Source organism: Netta rufina, assembly GCF_964035555.1.
Source record: "Netta rufina genome assembly, chromosome: 2".
NCBI classification, from domain to species: domain Eukaryota; kingdom Metazoa; phylum Chordata; class Aves; order Anseriformes; family Anatidae; genus Netta; species Netta rufina.
In genome coordinates, this window is record NC_140124.1 from 6,834,086 (window position 1) to 6,857,054 (window position 22,969).

General features: G+C 46.9%; 2 protein-coding genes across 2 annotated transcripts in view; both read right to left on the reverse strand.

Annotated features, from left to right (window-relative positions):
• Positions 1-253: 253 nt before the first annotated feature.
• On the reverse strand, positions 254-6,613 carry CRYGN (crystallin gamma N; the record flags this gene model as incomplete). The annotated part of the gene is made up of 4 exons (XM_084283029.1): positions 254-389; positions 4,471-4,616; positions 5,913-6,161; positions 6,593-6,613. 4 exons carry the CDS (start codon positions 6,611-6,613, stop codon positions 254-256), a joined length of 552 nt encoding a protein of 183 aa, XP_084139155.1.
• A 4,919-nt stretch (positions 6,614-11,532) lies between these two features.
• The window catches only part of RHEB (Ras homolog, mTORC1 binding), a 40,205-nt gene continuing 28,768 nt past the window's right edge, over positions 11,533-22,969 (reverse strand). Inside the window, exons 5-8 of the mRNA XM_084281720.1 lie at positions 20,512-20,568; positions 20,364-20,411; positions 19,770-19,851; positions 11,533-12,851 (exon numbers count right to left, since the gene is read on the reverse strand). Of these exons, the coding sequence (XP_084137846.1) occupies positions 12,759-12,851; positions 19,770-19,851; positions 20,364-20,411; positions 20,512-20,568 (280 nt within the window). The 3' untranslated portion in view covers positions 11,533-12,758. The remainder of the gene's footprint in view (positions 12,852-19,769; positions 19,852-20,363; positions 20,412-20,511; positions 20,569-22,969) is intronic.

Here is a 22,969-nt window from a genome sequence, read left to right on the forward strand (position 1 = left end):
CACCACCACTTCTGGAAGGAGATCTGTGCCATCACCCCGTGTCCTCCCTATAGATCTCTGCACCATGGAGAATGAAATCCCAGCACGTAACTCAAGCTTAGAAAGGTTGCAAGCCCATTCCCTCCTGAACTCATACAATTGACGGAAAAAAAAATGTACTTAGAGCCAAAAGCTGATGTTGAACGATTTATTCCTCGGCCCAGATGGCAGGAAGGGGGCGATGCCCGGTCTCAGTGGCGGGGTGAGAGCTCAGCTAGACGTAGTTGACGACTCTCCTGACGGACTGGACGCTTGAGCTGCACGCCTGCCACGCTCTGAAGCTGCTGAACTCGCCCCGCTCCACCACGTACATGCGGCCTCGGTAGTTGGGCTCCTCGTACAGCACCCACCTGAGCAGAACGGGACGGTTACCTGCGGCCCTACAACCCCACTGTGCAAGCTGGGCTTGGCCACGTGTTGAGCAGCTGCATTTAGGGGCTTCCGTGCTGCAAACCACCATGCCCCGCAGCCCCATTCAGCACACAGAAAGCCCCCAGAAGAGTTTCCAGCACAGCCTGGCAGTCACCCCATGGCCAGCTTGGGCAGAAGTTGGTTTGGGTTACAGCAGCAACAAAGCCTGGAGCCAGAGCCTTCCCCCTTCTCATTGCTGTAGGAATTGTGTGTTTCTGCAGGAGCAGAGTGAGATGTGACAAATCTGATCTTCACCAGACACGACAGAAACAAATTCACAGCATTCAGCGCTAAAGAAGGACACCAGTCCCACAAAAAATCTAATAAATTAAAATTTTAAATAATAAAACCAAACTTCAGGGGCCGGAAGCGAGGCAAGTCTGAAGAATTCCTAAAAGCAGGACAAGTAAAAATTCCTGGGGTGCACCCCAAAAGGCCCCTCAGCCCCTCGGTAAACAAATTTGGGACTGTAAGGAGAAATATCCTCCCTGCTGCACTGGAAATAAATCCTACCTCCTTGAGCTGCCTCTCTAGCTGTGATGGGAACCATGTCTCTAGCCACGCTTAATCATTTCTCTTTTTCCTAGGAATTCTCTCTGACATTTCCTAACAGGGAGCAGGTTAATCTTCCAAATCATTTGGTTTTTGTGGTCGATCTCTTGCCAGACATTCAGCTGTGACATCTTGGTTAGGACCTACTGCATGTGGGATTTCCAGGGAGAAAACTCCTTTAAGTCCTGCACGGGCCAGTGACTGCTGAGCCTCCAGGGTCAGACAACAGCTGCTGAGCTCGGATCAGTCTGACCCAGAGCTGAAAGCTGCAGCCCTTAGGAAAAAAATGTTGTTTATAAAACCAGCCATCCATGAGCATAATCAAAAAAAAAAAAAAAAAAAAAAGAAAAAAAATTAGAAAAAGCTTAGAGCATTTGGTTGAGCCACCCCACAGACTCTGGGACACGTCTGGATTTATTTTGCACTTCTGGAGGGCACCCACCCATGCGGTCCCAGTGGTCCTGCATCACCAAAATGTGCCCAGCCGAGACAGCTGGCTCCTGAGCGTTCCCTACAAACAACCAAGTTCATTTTTTGGCACTTTTTGAGGCCAGTTTCTATCTGAAGCAGAACTGCGAAGTCATCCTCAGGCTTTCCTTGAAGGCTGCCCACTGCTCGCGTACCGGCAGGGTGCCCCAAGGCCACGTGCACCCTCACGTACCTGACCCCTCAGAGAGGGTGCTCAGCTCTTCAGCTTAATTAAGAACAATTCACACCATCCTCGTTCTCCTCTGAACACACCCCTGCCTTATTCATAAGGCACGCCTGGCTTTCTTCCTCTTCTACCCCATCCCATTCAGCAACGGAGGGACCCCAGGGAACAACGTAGGGCTAGAGCAGCCCATCGTAGCCCCAGAACCTCCGTGTTTCTCTCCAGGCCCATGGTTCACGTGTCCACGGGGTCAGTGGAGCAGCTGAGCAGGCCCTGGGGCAGATGGAAGCGGAGAGCACGACCTGCTCTGGTGAGAGCCCAGCGGTTTGGGGAGCCCCCCTGCTTAGGGAAAGGCAGCGAAACAGAAGAACATAAGGATGGGATTGAAGCGTATTGGCAGTGCAAGGTGATGAGTGAGGACTTGTACTTAGCTCTTCCTTTATTCCCTAAAATTTATGTTCCCCCAGAACATCAGCAACCAAAGCAATGGAGTCGGTCAGCCCAGAAAGGAGACGATCCCGTCCTGGAGCCCAGCAGGGCCGAGCGGATCCAGGCACAGAGCACACAACCCCCAACATCTCCGTGCTGTGTTTCATTAGGACATAAACCCAGAGGATGGTGGAATGAACCTCGTGTGGATCCCCGTCAGCCAAACCCAGCTGCTTGTGCTGAAAATCCAGCAGGGCCTTGGCTGCAGGAGACCTGGCTGCTCGTGGCCAGGGAGGGACGCTGAGAAGAGCAGGGATGATGGGGGCAGAGGAAAAGACACAGGCGTTGGTGGAAACTCACTGCTTCACCCCAAAATCATCGTGGCTACTAAAAATCACCCTGTCCTGTCTGAAGGGCCTCGGTAATTAGCACCAGGAACACTCAGCTGTGATGAAGTCCACGAGGTGTTTACACTGCAGCCCATGGCTTGGGGTTGCCTGCTCGGAAGGGCTGTTTCTCGCTCGCTGTACCCACACATACACCACAAACCTGGGAATTTCAGCCTCTCGGCCTCAGGAGGAAACCAAAAACCTGCGGTTTGCTGACCCAGCTCTTCCTGAAATCTCTTCCTTTGCTTGCTCTGAGGCCGGCCGATGGGTTGGATGTCAGAGCCCGGTGGGTGCCGCAGGTTCAGCTCTGATTGAGCAGTGGGGCTCCATCCTTCCCCGTGTGGGATTCGGGCAGAATAAAAGTTTGGTTTGGTTTCTCCAGGTTATGTCGCTACCATTCAGAAAAGCCCTTTTTTTTAGGCGTTCTCTCCCAGACCGTAAAACAAATTCAGCTTTTTAAAGCTGTGATTTCCAAGCCATCCCCTGCAGGTGGGAAGCGCGAGGCCGCTTGCCATCAAACTGCCAAGCTCCCACGGAGGCAGCAACATCTCCGAGTGCCCCAGAGAAGATCTCTCGTTCCCAGCATCACCCCAAAAGCTGCACCAGCACCGTTTCTGTTCCCGTGTCCCCAGCCCCAAAGGGAAAGCAGGGAAGGTGCCAGCACCCTCAGTCCCACACAATGCTGAAGGCGGGCGTTTCTCCGTTCCTGCCTCTCCATCCTCTCCATCATCACTTCCCACAGGCACGGCCACCCCCGTGAGAGCAGCAAGCAGTATTTTCATGGCACGTGGCACCATCCGCGGGCTTTGGAGGGGAAGAAAATATTTCTGCATCCAACCAACGTCATGCAACGAGGAGGGAAAAAACATTGGAGTGAGGTTTGGGCACTGCTGGGAGCTCAGAGGAGCCCTGCTTTACGTTGCTCCTGGATGCGCAGGGTGATACAGACCTGCCTGTGGTCTGGGGATGAGCTGGAAAGAGCCTGCAGCTGAAACTCGCCTCGTTTCCCGTGACTGCATCTCCTCTGCTCTCCAAATGGCCAAGGCAGGACTTTGCCAGCACCGGGCAGAGCTGCAGCACGTCTGGGGACATCTGGGTTTATGTGGTCCATCCGAAAGAGACGTGTGGTAAATGAGTGGTCCTACAACACCTAGCACACTCGTGGGCTCTCTCTTGGCTTTATGGTGCTGGTTCTCCCCCACTGCTCAAATGACTTTTTCTTCAAATGCTCAGGGCTAACTGGGTCCCCAGTGAGCTCAAGAAATAAGGGAGGGAGGGAGGGAGAAAGAGAGATAGAGATAGAAAGAGAGAAAGAGAGATAAAGAGAGAGAGAGAAAGAAAAAAGGAAGGGAAGGGAAGGGAAGGGAAGGGAAGGGAAGGGAAGGGAAGGGAAGGGAAGGGAAGGGAAGGGAAGGGAAGGGAAGGGAAGGGAAGGGAAGGGAAGGGAAGGGAAGGGAAGGGAAGGGAAGGGAAGGGAAGGGAAAAGAGAAAAAGAGAAGAGAAAAGAGAAGAGAAGAGAAGAGAAGAGAAGAGAAGAGAAGAGAAGAGAAGAGAAGAGAAGAGAAGAGAAGAGAAGAGAAGAAAAGAAAAGAAAAGAAAAGAAAAGAAAAGAAAAGAAAAGAAAAGAAAAGAAAAGAAAAGAAAAGAAAAGAAAAGAAAAGAAAAGAAAAGAAAAGAAAAGAAAAGAAAAGAAAAGAAAAGAAAAGATCGAGTTTGAAGTTTCATGCACCTTCAAGGTATCCCAGAGCTCTTGTAGCCTTTCACCCTGCAAAAATCATGCCCTTTGCAGCAGCTCTCATTCCACACTCGATATTGGAGTCGCCAAAATCACTATTAGAGTCGCCAAAATTCATCTTTAAACCTTGACTGACACTTTCAGGCTCCCCCAAACTCCTCCAGCACCAACAGGTTTTCCCCCGCTGGCTCCTTTGCAGCCGCATCCCTCGCCCTGATGCTGGCCCTGTAGGGCACGTGGGAAGGGACCCCGTGGGTACTCACGCGCCGTCGCCGTACACCTTGATGGCGTTGACGCAGGGCTTGTCCCAGCCCTGCCCCTGCAGCGAGGCGCAGTCCTCAGTCAGCTCCAGGCTGCGGCCGCTGAACCGGCTCCCCTCGAATATTTCCATTCTGTAGTGCTCGCCGTGCTGGGGGCAGAGGGAGTGGAGTCAGCCAAAAACCAAACCAAACCCAAACCCAATCAACCCACGGTTTGTTGTTCCCCCAGCTCCTGCGAGATAAAGAGGGGAGGGTGTTTTGGGGTGGAAACAGGGGGAAAAAAAAACTCGTGCCATAACCTCGTGCCACCTCCCGGCCACATCGAGCTGCAGCCGCAGCCCACCTCTTCCCTGTGAATCCCCCCCCCCAAAAAAAAAAAGATGTCATAATGTTTCCCCCAGCTAATTAATTAGGAATCTGTGGTTCCGCTGTGCCTTTCTTGAAGAAGAGAAGTGAAACAGGGAACAGGAAGGGAAACCTTCACAGCGGCATCGCTACGTGAGCCCGTGGGGGTGAAATGAGGTGAATTCCTCTGGGGAGAGCTCGCTGCCTAGGTACAGGGGGGGCAGAGCGAGCTGAAAGGGCTTTCTGAAGCTGAATTCAGGGAATACCTAAACGCATGCTTCCTATAAACCATGCCGAGGCACAGAACGGCCGGGCTGCGGTGCCAAACCCCACAGCAGGCGAGCGGATACGGCACCCGAGCAAACATTCCTCCGGGAATCCACGCTGCTGAAAGCGCTCACGGACATCCAGCGGGGGAAAAGAGGGGGGCCAGGAGGGGAGGAGCACCCCCTGCTCTGGCTCTGGGCCCCGGGAAGGATCCCTTCGTGTAGGGACCAGCAGCAGGAGCGGCGAGCCATGCCCTGGGGTGCTTTGGGAAGGAGGTGCCCATAAAGTGGCCCACGAGAAACCCCTCCAGGCCCAGGTGGGCTGGGTGGTTGCCCTGGGGGTCCCAAGGGCTGGGAGAATCAGAAAGGGAGAAGGAACCCAGCTTCACTTCTCTTGGCTGCTTTTCTATCTTTCCAATTATGCCTTCCTCCAGGTGGTGCTTTTAAAAGCTTCCTGAGGGGAGGGCTCTCCCTTTGGGGAAAAAATCGGTGGTAGCCTGGAATTATTGAGTTTTTTTTTTTTCAATAGCAGAGAATTCAGGTAAAATCCACCTGGAGCAGCTGCCCCATGGGTGCAGCTTGGGAAACCCCTGGGGCTGAGCTTCTGGGCCCCCAATTGCCCCATTACTGAGCCTCCACCTTGAGCATCCCACAGCAACCCAGGTGAAAAAGGTGCACGGTGCCATCAGGACGTCCCCACCTCATCTGCAAACCTCAGGAGTATCTCCATTCCTATTGAGGCCACTGCATTTGGTGCCCCGTGGCATCTCCATCCCCTCCAAGGCTTCATCCACGCCACGTAAGCTCTCGGCCAAGCTGTGGGTGGCCACTCACCATCCCCACGGGCCGGCAGGAGCCCAGGCGGTCGCCGCGGCCGTTCCAGCGATGGAAGTGGGGGTACTCGCCGTGCTCCAGCACGTACTGCTGCCCGCGGAGGTTGGGGTGGGCGAAGCAGACCCAAGCCCCGCTCCGGACGCAGATGGAGTTGACCCGGTTGAGGAACCCTCGGTCCTGGAAGCTGCAGCAGGTCCCGCAGACGTCCAGCCTCCTGCCCGTGAAGCATTTCCCTTCGTAGAAAGTGATCTGGGGTGGGGAAGGAGAAGGGCACGGTGGTGAGGAGCAGGGCACAGCCAGGCCCTGATGTCAAGCCAATGAGAACCTCTCACAGACGCATCATTTCGGGGTCGGTTTTGTTTTTTAGCCACTTCCCAAGAGGAGCATGCACGCAACCATCCCCGGCTTTTTTTTTTTTTTTTTTTTTTTTTTTTTTACGAGCTGTGTTTGTTTTTCTGGGAAGGCAGCGCATCCCGCGTGCATGGCACTTCTCGCTCCCTCACATATTTCCAGCAGGAATGTTTAAACAGGAAGCTCCGCTCTCAAACGCGGCTCCTTTCCCTGCACCCTCCCCATCCCTTCTACCAAACCCGTGCCCGTGCCATGGGGGACGTCATCCCAGTCCCTACCTTCACCCCACAGAAACCCGGGCGAGAGCCGAGCGGTTGGGTTTTACTCACTTTTCCTGAGTACTGAGACATTTTCTGCTGGCTGCTCTCCAAGACCATAAAAAGGGGAAGCCAAAAGCCAAAACCACGGAGCCGTCGGCCACCCCGCTATATAGCAGCGGGGGCAGCCGGGGCTGCTGTCGCGAGGGCTTTGGGACAAAGCAGCAGGAGCCGGGGCTTTGCGCGGCCGTGCTTAGTAGGCAGAACTGGAGGTACCGGGGCCTGCTGAGCGCGGGGTTTTGATTTTGGGCAGACGATTTAACAAAAGATTTGCTTGGCAGGCCTTTGGTCAATTAGCGGTGTGCATTTACTGCTCCTTTTTGAAGGATTTCTTTCTTTTTTTATTTTATTCTTATACAGAGCAGACAACAAGAAAATAAGGAGAGTGAAGCCACTTGAAGCATGGCTGTTTCTTTACCAGACGGCTGCTGCTTTTTCCCAGAGCATTTCCCCACTACTGATGTGTGGCAGATGTCCTTGGAAGACTCCTCGCCAGCAGCACGTTGTGCCCCATCCATCAGAGAAGTGGTTTCTTGGTCAACCTTCCAGCCCCGTTAAATGGCACCTCTGAACACCACGAACCTCGTCCCCTCCGAAACACAGCGGCTGGGCTCACAAGCTCACTCGTGTTCCTCACGATCATCGTTTTTATGAGTTTCATCTTTCAAAAGGCATATATAAGGCAGGATTAGAGGGATTTTTAAGCAATACCATTGACCATAAATTAATATTTCCCAAAGAACTGCAATTATGGCTTTGTCACCGTAGATGCTCTGCATCTGGCACCTCAAACACCACCTCAGAGCCCTGGCCCAAGCAGCCCAGAGGCTGTGGGGTCTCCTCCTTGGAGAGCTCCAAAAGCCGCCTGGCCATGGGCCTGGGCACCCTGCTCTGGGTGGCCCTGTTGGGGCAGGGGCTGGGCCCGAGGGACAAAAACATCCATTAACTGACTTCTGAGGACAAAAAGCCAGGGAAAGCCCCAGCCCACAAACCCCACGGGGTGGATGCTTCAAATCTGTCCCCAAAACTCCCTTCCTGGCGGGTTGTTCCCACCCCTCCACGTGCATCCTTCGGCCAGCCCAAGCAAACCTGTCTCGCTGCCACAGGAAAGGGGGCAGGAAAGCTGCTCACGTTTCCATGCCCAAGAAATAATGAAGAAATGGCTAATTAACAAAGAAACAAACCCCACCAAACTGTGCCCTTATCAAAATGGTTGCAGCTGTTTCCATCAGCTCTCCGGTGAGTGGAGAGGAAGACCTAAAATGCTGACTGCCGACCGGCCACCTAAAATAACCACGAAAGCAAACTAACTGTGAAGCCGGGTTTCCCCTGGCCCTGCCTCACGGTGGGATTTTCCCCGTGTCTCCTAAGGTGCGAGCTGTAATTAAATCTGCAGGGACTGGACGTCCCGAGGCTCCAGCCCAGCTGTTAAGTTTGTTAGAAGCTGCCCAGCAGGTTGGGAAGCTATTTAAGGAGACGGAAAGAGGGTGCGACTGCTTTTTTTCCTATTTCTTCGAGAAAGCACATTAAAGATATGAAAAAATAAGGAGCTAAAAAAAAAAAAAAAAAAAAAAAAGGAAAAAATGGGGAAAAAAGAATACTTCTGTGGTAAAACAGTGCCCAGCCAGCCTGTCCCCAGGTGTCCCAGGAGCCCCCACGGCTCTGCTGGGGACACAGGAGGGAAGTGCTTGGTGCCATGGGACACTGCTGTTGCCAGCTGTTCACAAAAGCTCACCAAGAAACTCAAAGAAAAATCCCTTGTGGCTATCACAGAGCCCGTGGTTATCACAGAGCCCCTTCCCTGATGCTGAAGGCCCTTTGACTGGTGGCTGGCTGTGGACTTGGGGACATTGTCTTCTCATTGTCCCCTCCAGGCCAACACTGTTGGCATGACAGGACACCGGGCTGACGGACATCTTCTCTGACCCCACCTGGCTGGGGCCTGAGCAGAAATTTTGCCCAAGGAGCGTTGTTTTACCACAGAAGTAGACGTGGCCGTGCTACCAGCCCCCATACAACCACCCAGGACCATCTCCACAGCGGTCCCTCTCTCATCCCCATGTCCCACCTCAGGACCAGGCCGTGAGCACGGCAGAAACGAGCCCAGGCCAGGCAGTGCCCCAAGCATAGCCGTGACACACCACATTGCTCCGATGGGGTGTTTTATGGGCTTTTTGTGGGGATTTTTCCCTGCTGCTCAGCAGACAGCGATGGGCCCATGACGATCTGCTGCGTTACGTGGCGCTGAGAAGATCCTGCTGGAATACCTGAGGGAAGGTGGGGAGAAGCCAACCTGGCTCCTCCCCTGACAAAGAAATGTCCTCAAGAGAGCGGGGTGTGACTCCTGCAGGCAAAGCTTTAGGAGTGACCCAGCAAACGCCAACAGGAATGTTTATGGGCACAGGATTAGCGTTAGGCCGTGCTCAGAGGCACCTCATACGGGCAGTGTGACTCCATGCAGACAGCAATTAGGTGAGCAACAGCCAAGAAGCTGCCTCGCACTCTCTGACAGGGCCCCGCTCCGGCTTCTGGAAGAGCTTTGGGTATCTGCAAAGCAGTGTAAGACCAGGCCCTGTACATTTCTGTATCTGACTGCTTTCAAAAGCTTAACAACTCACAGATGTCTCCACGTACCTCAATAAGAGGTACTTCTAGCTGATTAGATAGGGCTTCACCCGCTACACAGCCACCTACATGTGTTTTTCATTGCAGATGCACCAAGATGTAACCTCAGCAACATCTCCACAAGGGGTGCCTCTCCCATGACACAGACTCACGGAATGGTTTGGGTTGGAAGGGACCTTAAAGACCATCTCGTTCCACCCCCCTGCCATGGGCAAGGACACTTCCCACCAGCCCAGGTTGCTCCTGGTGACCTACTACGTGTCCATGCCACACCCCGTGTCACCACATAGAAGTACAGGCTCCAAAAAACCTCCTAATGCCTGTGCAAACTCTGCAGCAGGATCATGGCTCAGACCTGGCCAGCGCCCCACTGTGAAAAACAGCCCCGTGCCTCACAGTGGGCACCTGCTGGTCGGATTAAGCCACGTATTTTTTAGCTGTATTTTAGAGATGGATATTGAAAAAATAAGCAAGGACTTATTGTAAGTAAAAGTCTGCCCAGGGATCAGTATTAGTTCAGCTCACTGCACATCTCAGCAAGCAGGGCCACAAAACCGTGGACCAAGCTGGGCCTTAGATCTCATTTTGGAAGATATCAGAAAGTCCCAGGTTTTTGGTGAAATCCCTTCAGTTTCCATTTTGTTTCACAAGGGAACAGGACACAGCAGAAGCAGCTGGGCCGCCGAGGACACCAAGCACCAGGCCCAGCTCAGCCACGGCTCCTCCGTGCCAGTGCGTGAAGGACATCTGCCGCAGGGCCCCCAGCTGCCAAGGGGGAGTCATTTTGACCTTATTAGATGAGGTTGTGAAGATTAGCCAGCCTTAGCAGCATGCTCCGAAGATGAGCCGTACTGATTACATAAGGACTAATTAGATCCTGTTGATTTCCCCTTCTCGGGAGGCCGCAGCACAGCGGCGCTAATTAGCGACCTAAGCCCAGCAAGCCTGGGTGGATCAGTGCCCGTAACACCGGCACGGGGCAGCAGCACAACTTCTGTACCAACAAAGGTCTAAGGCAGCACATTTCTTTTAAAAAAGGTGAAAGCACGCAGTAGGGTGATGGCATAAGACCGCCCTTTCCACTTCCAGTTTTTATTCAGCACTTGACTTATGGAAGTTAAAATTTTCCCATTTCCTCCCCAGGAAAAGGATCTTTGCACATCCACCCTTGCCAGTGACTATCCCAGAAGAATAAGGCTGGGCCCCATTAAGCGTGCACCAAACTTCCTCTAGCCCAGGCCAGAGAACTCGTCATTGCCTTCATGATTTACCTTTTAACCCGTGCACCATTTAAGACAGTCCTCAGCAGGTGGCTTACTGCATGAGCCAGCCATAGGACAAAGAGAACAATCTATGTTAGATGCAATTTTTTTTTCAGCTCTTAGGTAAAATGACTTCTTGGAAGTTCTCTTTGCAAATAATCCAGAGAACCTGCCTCGGCATTTGGTCTCCCCTGAAAAGCTTCACCACTGAAAGTAGGGCCTTTGTTATCTCAAGACCATCAAGTTGCACATTTCCTCATCCACACCCTTTAAGGCTTTAAGCGTGCTGGCTGCTAAGGCTTTAATGCAGCAACTTTTCAGGCTTCAGAGATTATGAGCACACATGGGCATTATTTTTTTTAATTAGTATATGGAATGTTTGAGGTGTCTGGTACTCAAAATTCCACCTTTTGATGCCTACATATGGGACAAGTAAGATACCAAACTTGCCTATTTCACGCCACATATCAATAATCAGGGGAATTTGTAACTTCCCTGATACTGTGTCCCAAATGCAATGTCAAAGACACTGGCTGTGCAAGAAATCATCTCAGGATCAGGCAATGAAGGATGATAGGAAACAGACGCATGTTGACCCTGAGCTCCACTGAAAACCATTTTCTGAATGCTCTACAACTTCATTACCAGCCAAACTACCTTGGTTTTGGCTTCTTGTGAAGGAAACCTGCTGCACAGCCCCATATCAGCCTGGTTCTGAACTGAAAGCATGTGTTGTTGTCCCCGAATGAGCACACTGATGGTGCTGAACTGCTGTGGTCTACCATGTACAGTACAAGTTCAACTTCTGTAAGGGTATGAGAACTTAGGTAACAGAAATGAGCTTTCAGAAACCTTTTTGTCCAGGAAGCCAGTTAATCTCATACGTGGAGTTCAGACAATTTACTCAATAGGTAACCACTGTACAAGAAAGAGATGAGACTTTCTCCATCTGCATCATTTAAAACAGAATGAAATGCAAAAGCTACTTCAGGTTGCAAAAACCTTGCAAGTTTCCCTTCCATTTTATTCCTGCCAGGAATCAAAAGTTTTCAATGGACACAAATGCATGAGAAAACACTTCCTTTAATAAAACATTCCCTTAAATCAGCATCTTCTTCTATACAAAGTAGGTCAACTGCACATTTTTTAAATACATAGTTGAATTCGTTTGTTTCCAGACTTAAGGTTTTAAGGCTTGTCAAGCCCCGAGTCCAAAAGCCCAGCAAAAGCTCGCAAGTGGTTAGGCGAAGCAGTCCAGAGCTGCAGTGGGACTGGCAGAGTGAAAGGCCAGGTGCCAGGAGACCACCCACCTCTCTGGATGCACAAGTAGAGAAATGCACGATAAACAACTCACATCAATTTGTTCAAGACGTGCAATTTATTTTAAGTGACATTTTTGTTTCCTTAGCAAGTCTACACGGGTAACCTGGATAAATCCACTCCATCCTCAAAGTGCTCCTAGTTACAAGGCGACGGGAGCAGTCTGCAGTGCAGGTGTGTACTGGCCTGTTCCTTGGGACAGCTGCGTGCCCTTTCCTCCACAGCTCTTACAGTTACACAAAGGAAAAAAAAAAAACAGCGTGGGTTGGCTGCCATAAATCCAAGTCTTCCCTTCCACATCAGACCAAGGTGTCCCCTTGCATCTCCTTTCCATCAACGGGCACAAAATACAGCTGAGCTATTTGGCCACCCTGGAGTTCTAGTAGCAAAAAAAAAAATGGTTGGGATTGCCTAAGCAAGAGTCAATCCATTGGTTCCAAGGATCCCACACTTCCTCTTAAGGCCAGTAGGTGAACATTTCTCATAAAAGCAAGCTGACATGGGGCAACTAACAAAAAATTATGAACAGAACATTAAGGTTTGCAGCTATTTTATTTACAAGTATACATTTAACACAAAGAAACACTGATATCCAAGCCTAGTTAATAGTAGTGTAACAATATGCATCAATTTTGATGATTATTCTAACCAACAAACTACACTGAAAAATTAATGCCAGTAAAATTCTTGGTCATAATATTAAGAAATACAATATATAAATTGAAAATATGATTGCTTAAAATTTGAAAATGGAAGTGAAGCCATTTGCACAGGAGTCAGAGTTTAACATAATCTGAAGGGAAAGGCTCCAAACCAACTGTTTATCTTTCAGGTTAACAGAAGAAAAAAAAATAAAAATAAAATTAAAAAAAAAAAAAAAAAAAGAAGCATAGTTTATCCTTAAAGATAATGGGCAGTTTTGCTTCTTCAGGTAGAATGTATTCCCAGTGTTTTCAGATTTTGCAGTGGAATTACATTACTGAGCATGAAGACTTCCCTTGTGAAGCTGCCCCATCGATTTTTTCTGCCTCCAAAATTATCCTCTTAAAAACATCAACGGCAGTCTGCAAAGAGAGAGAACAAGATTAGTAGGTAAGAGGAAACTACCAGACACTGAAACAAAAATCTTGGTGGTTTCACTGGCTATACCAACAGATAAATGCACATTCCCAAATCAGAGGGAAAACAGGGTCATTTCAATTCTGAACATGCACTTTTGGAAGAACAATGTAAAACCCTTCTCCACAACAATCCTCAACTATTTTCTCTATCACTGCAGAGAGAAAAAGCTTAAACTGAGCCATACTCAACGGCAAGCTAATAAGACATAGAGCAGACTTAAAGTTAAGTATTTAAATAATAAATTTGCTCTGAATGACTGACAGCATTGAAGATTTCGATGCTTTGCTTCTCCAGAGAACAAACCAATTCATTTCCCCCACATAAACTTTAAGATTCTGAGTAACTACAGAACAAGGCAGATTTTTCAGCTCAATGCACTGACTTTGCACACCCCAGTGTGAGGGTTACTTTAATATTCTTCATCTGTGAGAAGAGCCAAGTCCCTCCACACCCCCGTGATGCTCTCATCTATAGTTAACAATGCTATTTGACATGGTGCAAGACCACAAAGGGAAACGCAAGCCAAACTAGCCACTGTTTAATATTAACCGCTGTTCTTCAAGGAAGTCTTTCCGAGTACAAAAGGGGTTTTTATATTTTAAAGAGCCGGGACTATAAGATAAGTATTGCTAACACGATCAGGCTCACACAAACACCCCAGTTTACACCATATGGAACAAAGGACTATGCAGTCTCTCCGCAGACTCTGAAGCACACAGGCACCATCCATCCCTCCGCTCCCCTTCAGAGGGAAGGCAGCAAATACTCTTGGAGTAGGAGTCACCTTCTGTTAACAACTCCCCTTGCTCTGGCCTATGCTGAGTCTCCTCCATCCACATTTAGCACACAGGCTGGTGAAAAAGGCTCTGCTCTTCTCAGGTACTGAAACCGTGTGCATGGGCTCCGAAGGGCAACACCTCCCCTGTCATGCGGATGCTAGAGAGTACCAGTTAAAAATCTTTGCATGGAAAGCCAGAATGAAAATATGTTTAATGGAATCAGAGAGACTAAGAAAGGATGCCAGAGTGCCTGAATGATTCAGGAGGTTCTGTGGAAGAATTTGCTTAAGTATAGGTATATTTAAAGCAAAACAAACAAACAAAAAAATACTGAAAGATGGGTATAGAAAGGTGCCTGGGACAACATTGCAAGCACTGCAATAAATACCGCACACCATAAATCTGGTCTTTCCGGGATGCACTCGGTTTTAAGGCTTTCAAAACTGTATGTAAGCCTCTGGCAGAAAAAACAGGAACTAAAACTACAACAGCCAACACCCCCCTGAGACTGCCTGTAAGTAGTTTTAAGAAGAAATCCATGCAGCAGTCAAACATGCTGCTGAAGTCCTTTTCTTCACTATGGCATTTCCAAGCTGAAGATTCACTGTATGATCAGGACTTCAGCACACGTCTCCAGTTTGGAATTGGTTCCTGACCATCCCATACATGCCACTTGAAGTTTCAAGCGTGTTTGCTTGTTTTTAATCAGCATGCAGAAGAGCACCCTGTGATTTACGACCATGTGTTTTGGCCTGACAGATGTTTTTCTGCCTCCACAGGATATAATTCTTAACTGGATCATTTCCAAATTAAACCCATTGACTAAACTGGCTCCAAACAATCTTGAAGCATTCTTAATGAGATTAGACTGAATTTTACAGTTTCCCAGATTAATACCAGTTGTGCACAGTATCATCTCTGGAACTATTTAAAATACCTGATCAGCTGGAGATAGATTATTCCTCCCTATAATGAGGTTTCTCTGCAATCCAAACAGAACCTAGCACAAGTGGCTCATTAGTCCACCCCAGCACAACGCATTTCCTGGGCAAATCAGACTCTAGGAAAGCCAAGGACAGGACTCCAGTTGCTATCAAACTGGTTCCAGTACTGAGCAGTTTCCCTTAGTCCACAATAGGTGCTGTACTGATTTACAAATACACCGTACTGATGTCGTTACTTACAGCTGAAATTTTCAATGCTTTCATTTTAATGCACAAGTTCTTTATATCCCTGCGCATTCTTTGTCGAAGCTGTGCTGTTGGAGGCACTGAGATGTAGGAGTTCACGGGGCTTGTTAATTCATTTCCCAGAAAATGCACATTCACTGAGCAGGTTTAATCACTGTCCTCCAGTTAACCCGCAGCGCCTTGCAATTCAGCCCAAACACACTGCAGGATTTTAGAAGGAGCTTTTCAAACAATGCAGGAAACTGTTTTGTAACAAGGAATGAAGAATGCAGCCAGGCTTCATATGCATCTGCCTCCATATGGCCCAATTACAGAGCACGGGGCACATCCAGCCTACAGAAAGCCATCTGGCTTCCTCCCTGGAGGAAGCAGAGCGGTGTCAGCCTGGGCAACGCACGCTGCCTAGGGAGCTTAGCACCTTGCCCTGTGCAAGAGACACTTGCTCACTGCTCAACGGCTTCTGCAGGTGTGTCCCGTGGTATGGAAGGAGCGGACAGCCCAGGAGGTGAATTCTTGCTGCCCAAGTCAGGAACGTGCTGCCAGGAGCCAGCGCAGGAAGGTCCAAGCACCAAAACCCAGCCCACAGCTGCCACCGTCTGCTCGGCCTTTGTTGGGCTGTGTTTTTCGGATACGCACCCGTTCTATTATTTTAAAGAGGAAATTCTCCACTGCTCGTGCTCCTAGTTGTTCTTGGCACAGAACTGGGCAAAGGAACTGGAACAATAGTCAGGTGAGGAAGATTTGTTTTCCTCCTGAGTCCTTTGCCAGCCCAAACACCCTCCCAGGTGAGCATTCCAGATCCCTGAGGGGCGTGGGGAGGCTGAGATCCCACGTCTCTCTGAAGCATACACCCAGCACTGCAGCTTCTGAGCTTGGTGAAGATAAAATTACTTCTTTTTGAAGAGTAGTGTCCAAGCAGTTCATTTTTAAGAGAGCTTTTGCTCTTAATTTTTGCTACTTCTTTCCCCTTTCTCGAGTAAGTCCACCTAATGAATTTTAGGCAACTGGATGGACACACTTGGATGCTTGTTACTCCCTAAGTTCTTCCAGTAAAAGTTGGCTTCCAGCTTCAGCTGGGTTTAAGGACCAATTTGGATTCTGGTTGTATTTCAGAGCATTGCCATTTATTGTACTGGGATTAAGAAGTACTACACTATGACTTAGGAGGAACGAAGTAGGGAATTCCACTTTTTAGGGTCGAAGCTCCTAAGTTAGCCCAGCAGATACAACGCAGTTCAACATACCCAGTGCTTACTGAGCAGCTTGAGAAAATGCAACAAGCACATTTAGGGGCCAGAAAAGAGATTTAATACCTGATGCTGGCTTCCAGCCCACAGCCCAAGAAGACACGATCCACAAGCCTCATGTTCGTTAAACGATAGCTGATGCCCTCAAACCCTTGGAGGTGTGTTGTTTTATAGTGTGCTTGCACTAAAAAATTCCAAAATTCCTGCTTTGTAGGAAGCATTTACTTAATCTGGTTAATATTTTCTAGCCAGTAGCAGAAATTTGAAAGTCATCTTTTCCATCGAGTCCCAGAATTGCCTTCTCAAAGGCTAGGGATTTCCCCAGATGACTGAAGTGTTGCTGATATACACAGACTCCTCTGAAAGCCTTACCAGGCCACTAGAGTCTCAAGGAGGTGATACAGAGCCTAAAATAGATTTGACCTGGGGAACTCTCACCAGCCACCACCATTTATCTTCGCACCAGCTCAGATCTTTGTCTCTGCTTTCCATTTATTTAAAGCCACGCCGTTTCATGGATGTGGTATCTTTTGGCAACTCCTTGCAGAACAGGTACAGTTGGATTCTGTTCATCTGCACAACTATTTTAATTGCCTAACACAGTATGGATACGCTCCTAGAACTCCCACAGATGCTCCAGACAGGATTTTATGGGTGAACGCAGAGGAAGAGAGATGAGTCAATGCTCTCCCACCCCCCTTTAGGGGGCGAAGAGCCTCTGCTATCAGAACTTGCAATGTGGAACACCTTCTCTGGTTTCAGCAGTTCCTTCCAAACAGAGCTGTTGTAAAGGACAGACCGTGTTGGCCAAACCTGAAGCAGCCTCTGGTCTCTCTGCAGCAAGGAGGCCTGCTCTCCTCACTGCTGTGAAGGACACCACGTACCAAACCAACTGCAGCCAGCACAGCAGATAGAGGTTGTCACTCTGCTCACATCCACCAAATATACATGGATAGATTTCAGAGAGAATTAACAGGGTCCCTGAGCTCTCTGCTGAAGTTCTGAAGTCCAGTTCATCCCTTTACGCATCAAATTAGCTTTCTGGAAAGTAAAAACAATCTGACGCAGTTTTGGAAGGAGTTTAGACTTCATCTTCACAGGCAAGTTATGTTTGCTGTACCAAGGCAGGACACAAAAAGATCTGGATGAACCTCCAAGAACAAGTTGCTGCCAAGTGATGTTGACTTAAGGTGAACATTCAGCACTAAAGCACGACAATAAACCTTGTTACTACATTCAAAATAAGCCTTTTGCCTCCCCTGCCTCGCCCCAAACCAGAGATGGTTTCAGAGTAGGAACAGACATTCTCCCTTGATAGAAGCCCACGTACGAGATGATTTGATCTTGCTAAATTAGGATTTTGGGGGGGGAAAACACATGAGTTCAGAAGTGTCTGTGGTGTAATTCATAGGAGAAGACAGTGTTCCATTTTGCTACCTGCCTGGTGTCTCCTTTTCCCCCAGAACCTCACCACTGTAGACTTTATATTTTGCTTTCAAAGCACAATCAGCAACACGCATTCCTCAGCAGCTGTTTGCAGGAAGACCAGGACAGCTGCCCCAGTTCTGGGCTGCTTCAGTCTTCTGTACATCCCAAACCCCCAAAGGAAGCACATGAGATAGCCTAAAATCAGCCACGCGTTGTGGGCACAAAAAGTGACAAATTATCTCCCTAACTTCTGAAGTCAGCCCAATTTACCAGGTGTACTGCACAAGAGGCACGACCTTACCACCGTGTTTCCTTTTCCACAGCAAGGAGGAATTGTATTCAAGCACCTGTTCCCGAGAACCTGCTTTTGAACTCCAAAAGGGACAGCAGCTGCAATTTTAATGACCTGCACTACCCAGTGATCTGTGCCCTGATGGATCACGCTGACAGAACAACCTGGTCAGAACGATTTTGACATCTAGAAATAACAAAACTTCTGACTCTCCTTGGGATTTGTACAGAACAAGTTTGAGTATCTGACAATTGCCACTCTGATTTCCCTGAAGCCTATGAGTTTGCTATACGAATTTCAGCGAGCTGCATAACTCCGTGCAGGACTCTTGGACTAAGACAGTCACAAATACACGGCAGTCAATGGGACTTTGTTAGTGCAGCAGTTTAATATGCAAGGCATGCCAAGCATCATATAAAGCTCGTAGCTTCTTTGCATAAATATACCCAGCTTTGTTTTTTTTTTTAAACCAAGACAACACAAACTGCAGAAAGTTATTGAAAAGACATTCTGTAAAATATACACTACTGCACTGTTACAGATTGTGAACATATGCCAAAAAAGAAAAGTACAGAGAATAGTTTTGCCTACTCCAGATATAAAGGTTTTTTTAAAAAAAAGGAATTCTTTTAACTGATTTATTCTTCTTCTGTAGTTTCTGTGTGTATGCGTTTGAAGCTCTCCAGCAGTAGAGAGGATATTGAGAAATTCCATGCTTTCATCATACCCAGATTTGACAAGGTTAGTGCAAATCTTAGCCAGAAACAGAAGTTCCTAATTCCAAATATTCTGTATCTGGAGAAAAAAAATCTGGACTTTCTTTCAGGGAAAATCCAACTTTACACAAGCGTCTATTGTCGGTAGTTCTACAAATTATCAGACAAGAGCTGTTTGTTTTGCTTCTGGGGACACAGAGAAGGAAAGAAAGGCTGCTTAAACAGGTGCTGTTCTAGCTGTAGGATTGCCCTTTTGATTCTGCTGATGTTATCAAGGAGGCCAAGGATGTGATACGCTAAGTTAAAAATGAGACAACGTAAGCATTTCTTCTGCATAAGGACTCATTTGTTTAGAACTAGCCTGACAGCGTCCTTTTGACCCTATTGTATGTTCATAGTTGCAAAAAGCAGAAATTTTAATGCTGTTGAGACAAAAATGAAAAAGAGACACAACCCTCTTGAAATGAAAATGAAGTTTTTCATTACTTCAAGCCCAAACCAGCAGGTTCTTGTAGCTTGAATATGTAGGGTGTCAAATCAATGACAAAGTGTTATTAACAGCCACAGGAACGAATTCAAAAACCCGAAGAGATTCAGAAGGCATTTAAAGTAAGTTACAGCACAAAAAATAAGATGTTATTTAACACATAATTAAACTTTTGTGATAGGAAACCAGCAGGAATAAACGTATGCTGGTTACATTGGACAGATTGTGCAACTTCACTGCTATTCTATCATTCTGACAGCCTCTGCTGTAGACAATTCAAAGTGGTAGACATGGGCCTGTGAAACCATTATTACCCTTATTAGAGGGACTGAGTCTTGCCTAGACCTGAAAACATGAGGTTCATCCCCTTATACCAAGTTATTCCTCCACAATAGCAATGAGTTGCTAATTTAAGGTAACTGCAGCATGTCACAGATCCTGTCCCACCCACCCACCGCACAGATACGCAAGGCTTAGTATGTCACTAACTGTTCTGCTATGTTCAGTGAAGCTTAACTTTCAGTTCTTCATTTCACCCTCACGCTTACAGTTGCACCAAAAGCATCGTATACCCAAACCTGAATGCAGACATCCATTTTGTTTCCAACAATCTACACAATCTGTCTGTACAATACATGCAAATACTTCAGCTTCCTGCATTAAGTGAAACTCGGAGACATCCCATTAAGCTGCTATTCAAAATAGATCTTAAATCTGTTACCTGATTTTCTTTAGCAGAAGATTCCAAGAAAGCTGCATTCCAGGATTCTGCTAAAGCTTTCCCTTCTTCATAGCTGATCACCCTGATAGAAGAGAAAAAATATCTTTTTATAATCCACAGCAGAATTGGAATTTGAAACTGCAGGAAAGCCTTCACAGTACTGAAGCACATAAATGCAGATATAACAGGAATGTTTTGTGAAGTCTGATTCTGAGCAGTTGATACTGGCTGCTGTCAAACACACAACTGGGCCAGGTAGAACTGTGGGACTGAGAAAAGCAGCTGTCCCCAAGTCCTGAGTTGTTCCCTAATCTGTAGTATCATCTCATCTTTTATGGTTTGAAAACACACTTCTGTTACTTGTTTTGATAGAAGGGTAAAGCCACTGTCTTTGAAACCTTACAGCAAGAGTCAACATTACAACAAAAGCTCCTGGCTCCTAGTTCACATTCTGGACACGAATCCTTTGCCAGTACCTTGTTTTAACCTACATTTTGACTTTAGTTCTGGAAAGCCAAGAACAAAACCAGCCTATTGCAGCCACAGGAATGCCGGCTGCTGGCTTGCATTTCACACATACTGGAGTTCACATACCGTTCCATATGCAGGTCTTTTTTATTTCCAACCAGCATAATGGGTATTCTGTGAAAGAAAGTTCAGAACTTCAGCACAGTTATAGTATACTGAACAAAGTACTAGTAACATGCCTGCAGTGAAATGAGATGAAAGTGTCACTACTTACTGGACTTTTCCCACCATATCCAATAACTTGCCATGGATAACTTTTATCACTTCAAAACTGCAAAATAAAGGGATGAAGTCACACATGCACTCCAATGTTTATCCTTAATACCCAATACACAAGCAATTAAATGCATATGTAGATATGCTTACTCTGTGTATAGTGGCAGAACTACAAAGATGCTGAAAAAGTGTCACTGATTTGTGTACAACAGACCAAATGGTTCTAGAGGCAGCAACAAAGACTAGGCTATGCCTGTCATTACAGCCTCCCCAGTTATGATACGTGCAGAAATAAACCACATTACCCAGGCCTGATGTGTCTAACATACAAGTGCTAAAAGCCCCATATCCCCAACTGGTTTGTATCTGCAGTAAGAAGTTTAACTACTCGCGTCCAACAAGCCTGGATGAGCATGCCAAATTAAAGCAGAGTTTCAAAGAAAAAGTTAACAACAAGAAGAGTTATTTGGTTAAGCGTAATCCACCATGAAAAAATACAGCATTTTAGTTCATACAGGAAGTTAGCTCCTACAGAATTCTTTGGTTTTATTTACGTGAAAGCCAAGAGAAGCCTGAATTCCAATCTTCTACAGAAAGGAAGTAAACTGATCAGCAAGATGGTATTGAAACTGTGGTTATTCAGATACTTGTCAGTTCCCCTACCGTACAGATGAAGTCTGCATGGCTGGAGATAAGGAACAGTACTGTGAAATGCTGAGAAGCCTAAAATCCCACTAAGAAAATCCCCTGCATTTGACATTTAGCACTTTTGAGAACAAGCTATAAACAGGGTTAAAGAGCAGATGTTGCGCTCCTCTAATTACATTATGGAAAAAATGCTGGTACATGAAGTGCACAATTCAGATTTAAGAGAGAGGCACAGGTTCACAGGCCAGACACACAGCTACACAACAAAAAAAAAGTGACTGAAACTTCTCCAACTTCCAAGCTTGTTAGCTACAAGCAATGCCTTGACTTGTGCTGCATTTTAATTAGAACTGAAACTCTTAAGAGCAGAGCAGCCCTCAAACATACTTCCAACTCCAAGTTCTCAAAGAACTGGTGCCTGAAGACACTATTCAAGCTATTTGAATCACTAGAACTTCCCACTTCTGGAGCAATAAACACGACCATAGTTAAGAAGAATTTTATGTCAAGTAAGATTCAGTTTGGGGTACTTCAGAAATAATTCTTGAAGTGTTGAGTTCTACTCACCCTCTATGTTTAGGTATTAGTTCTAGTATATCCTATGGAGAAAATGAGCACTTTGCAAAGAAAAATAGTGACTTAGCATGGCACAACTCGTTCAACTTGCTGTTAGTAACTCAAATAGTACAGACTACATTAAAGAAGTGGAATCAATGGAAGGTCTTCAGGGTTATAAAGAACTTATGCTGAAAGGGAATGAAATGAAATTTTGGTCTTGAGCTTTCATGTTCTAACTACTTCAAAAGAAAGATTTAAACAGTTTGGTTGTGACAAAGTTCAGTTGAGATGCATCACTACATATGAAATTAGATGACCCTGCAAACTGAAAGAACAAAAAAAATCTGATACAGACTACAAGACTGTTTCTTAGTTCATCTGAAGCAACAGGAAAGATCTAGCATGCTAGCCACAAGATAACTGAGTCACAAATCTAATACAATCACTTTTTTCCTTCCACTATTATGCATGTTGCTGTCAGTATAGCTAGGAAAATGCCACGCCACTGCACAGCTCAGCGATAAGACCTCACCTGTGGTTCCAGTGCATGATTCTACTGAATACCCTACAGACCAACCCACCCTCGGGTCTTCATTTCCCAATTCTGTCCTTCTGCTTATCTAGTCTAGTTCAAGAGCTCTGTTTTTAGTTTAAAAAAAGACTAAGGATAAACAGCTGATCTTTATTAATAGATCAAGGTGAAAACTGAAAGAAGTGCTATTTAAGCCTGAACATGATTCTGACACAGAGATACAAGCTGCTAAGAACTACCTGGAATGAAACTAGCTGGACCAGATCGATTTAGTGTTCTAGAAAGCTTTCTAAATTAATAAGGCTAAAAGGAACAAGGGTACAGTTTAAGACAGACATTGACCAATCCAAAAAAGAACAGCATCACATCAAGCCTTGAAATAGCAAGAGGTCCAGAGAGCATAAGAGGTCCTTTCCAGTTCTGCCAAGCAAACAGGGTTACGGGAAACAGCTCAATGTGTGAAATACAACAAAAAAATTACTGGCTGTCAGAGAGATGTCCTATACAAAATCGTGGAACAGTGGCAAGATACAAAATTGGAATTTAAACTAGAGCAAAAGCCCTCCAGTAACCTTGCAGCTGAGAGTCTGGGAATATTAAAAATGTAGGTCATTAGTTTTGACTCAAGTCCCATTTTAAACTTCCCAGTGGAGATCAGTAGGGAAGACAATCACTTTAAAAGGACATTTCTATTAAGTTTGCTGTCAAATCTTACACC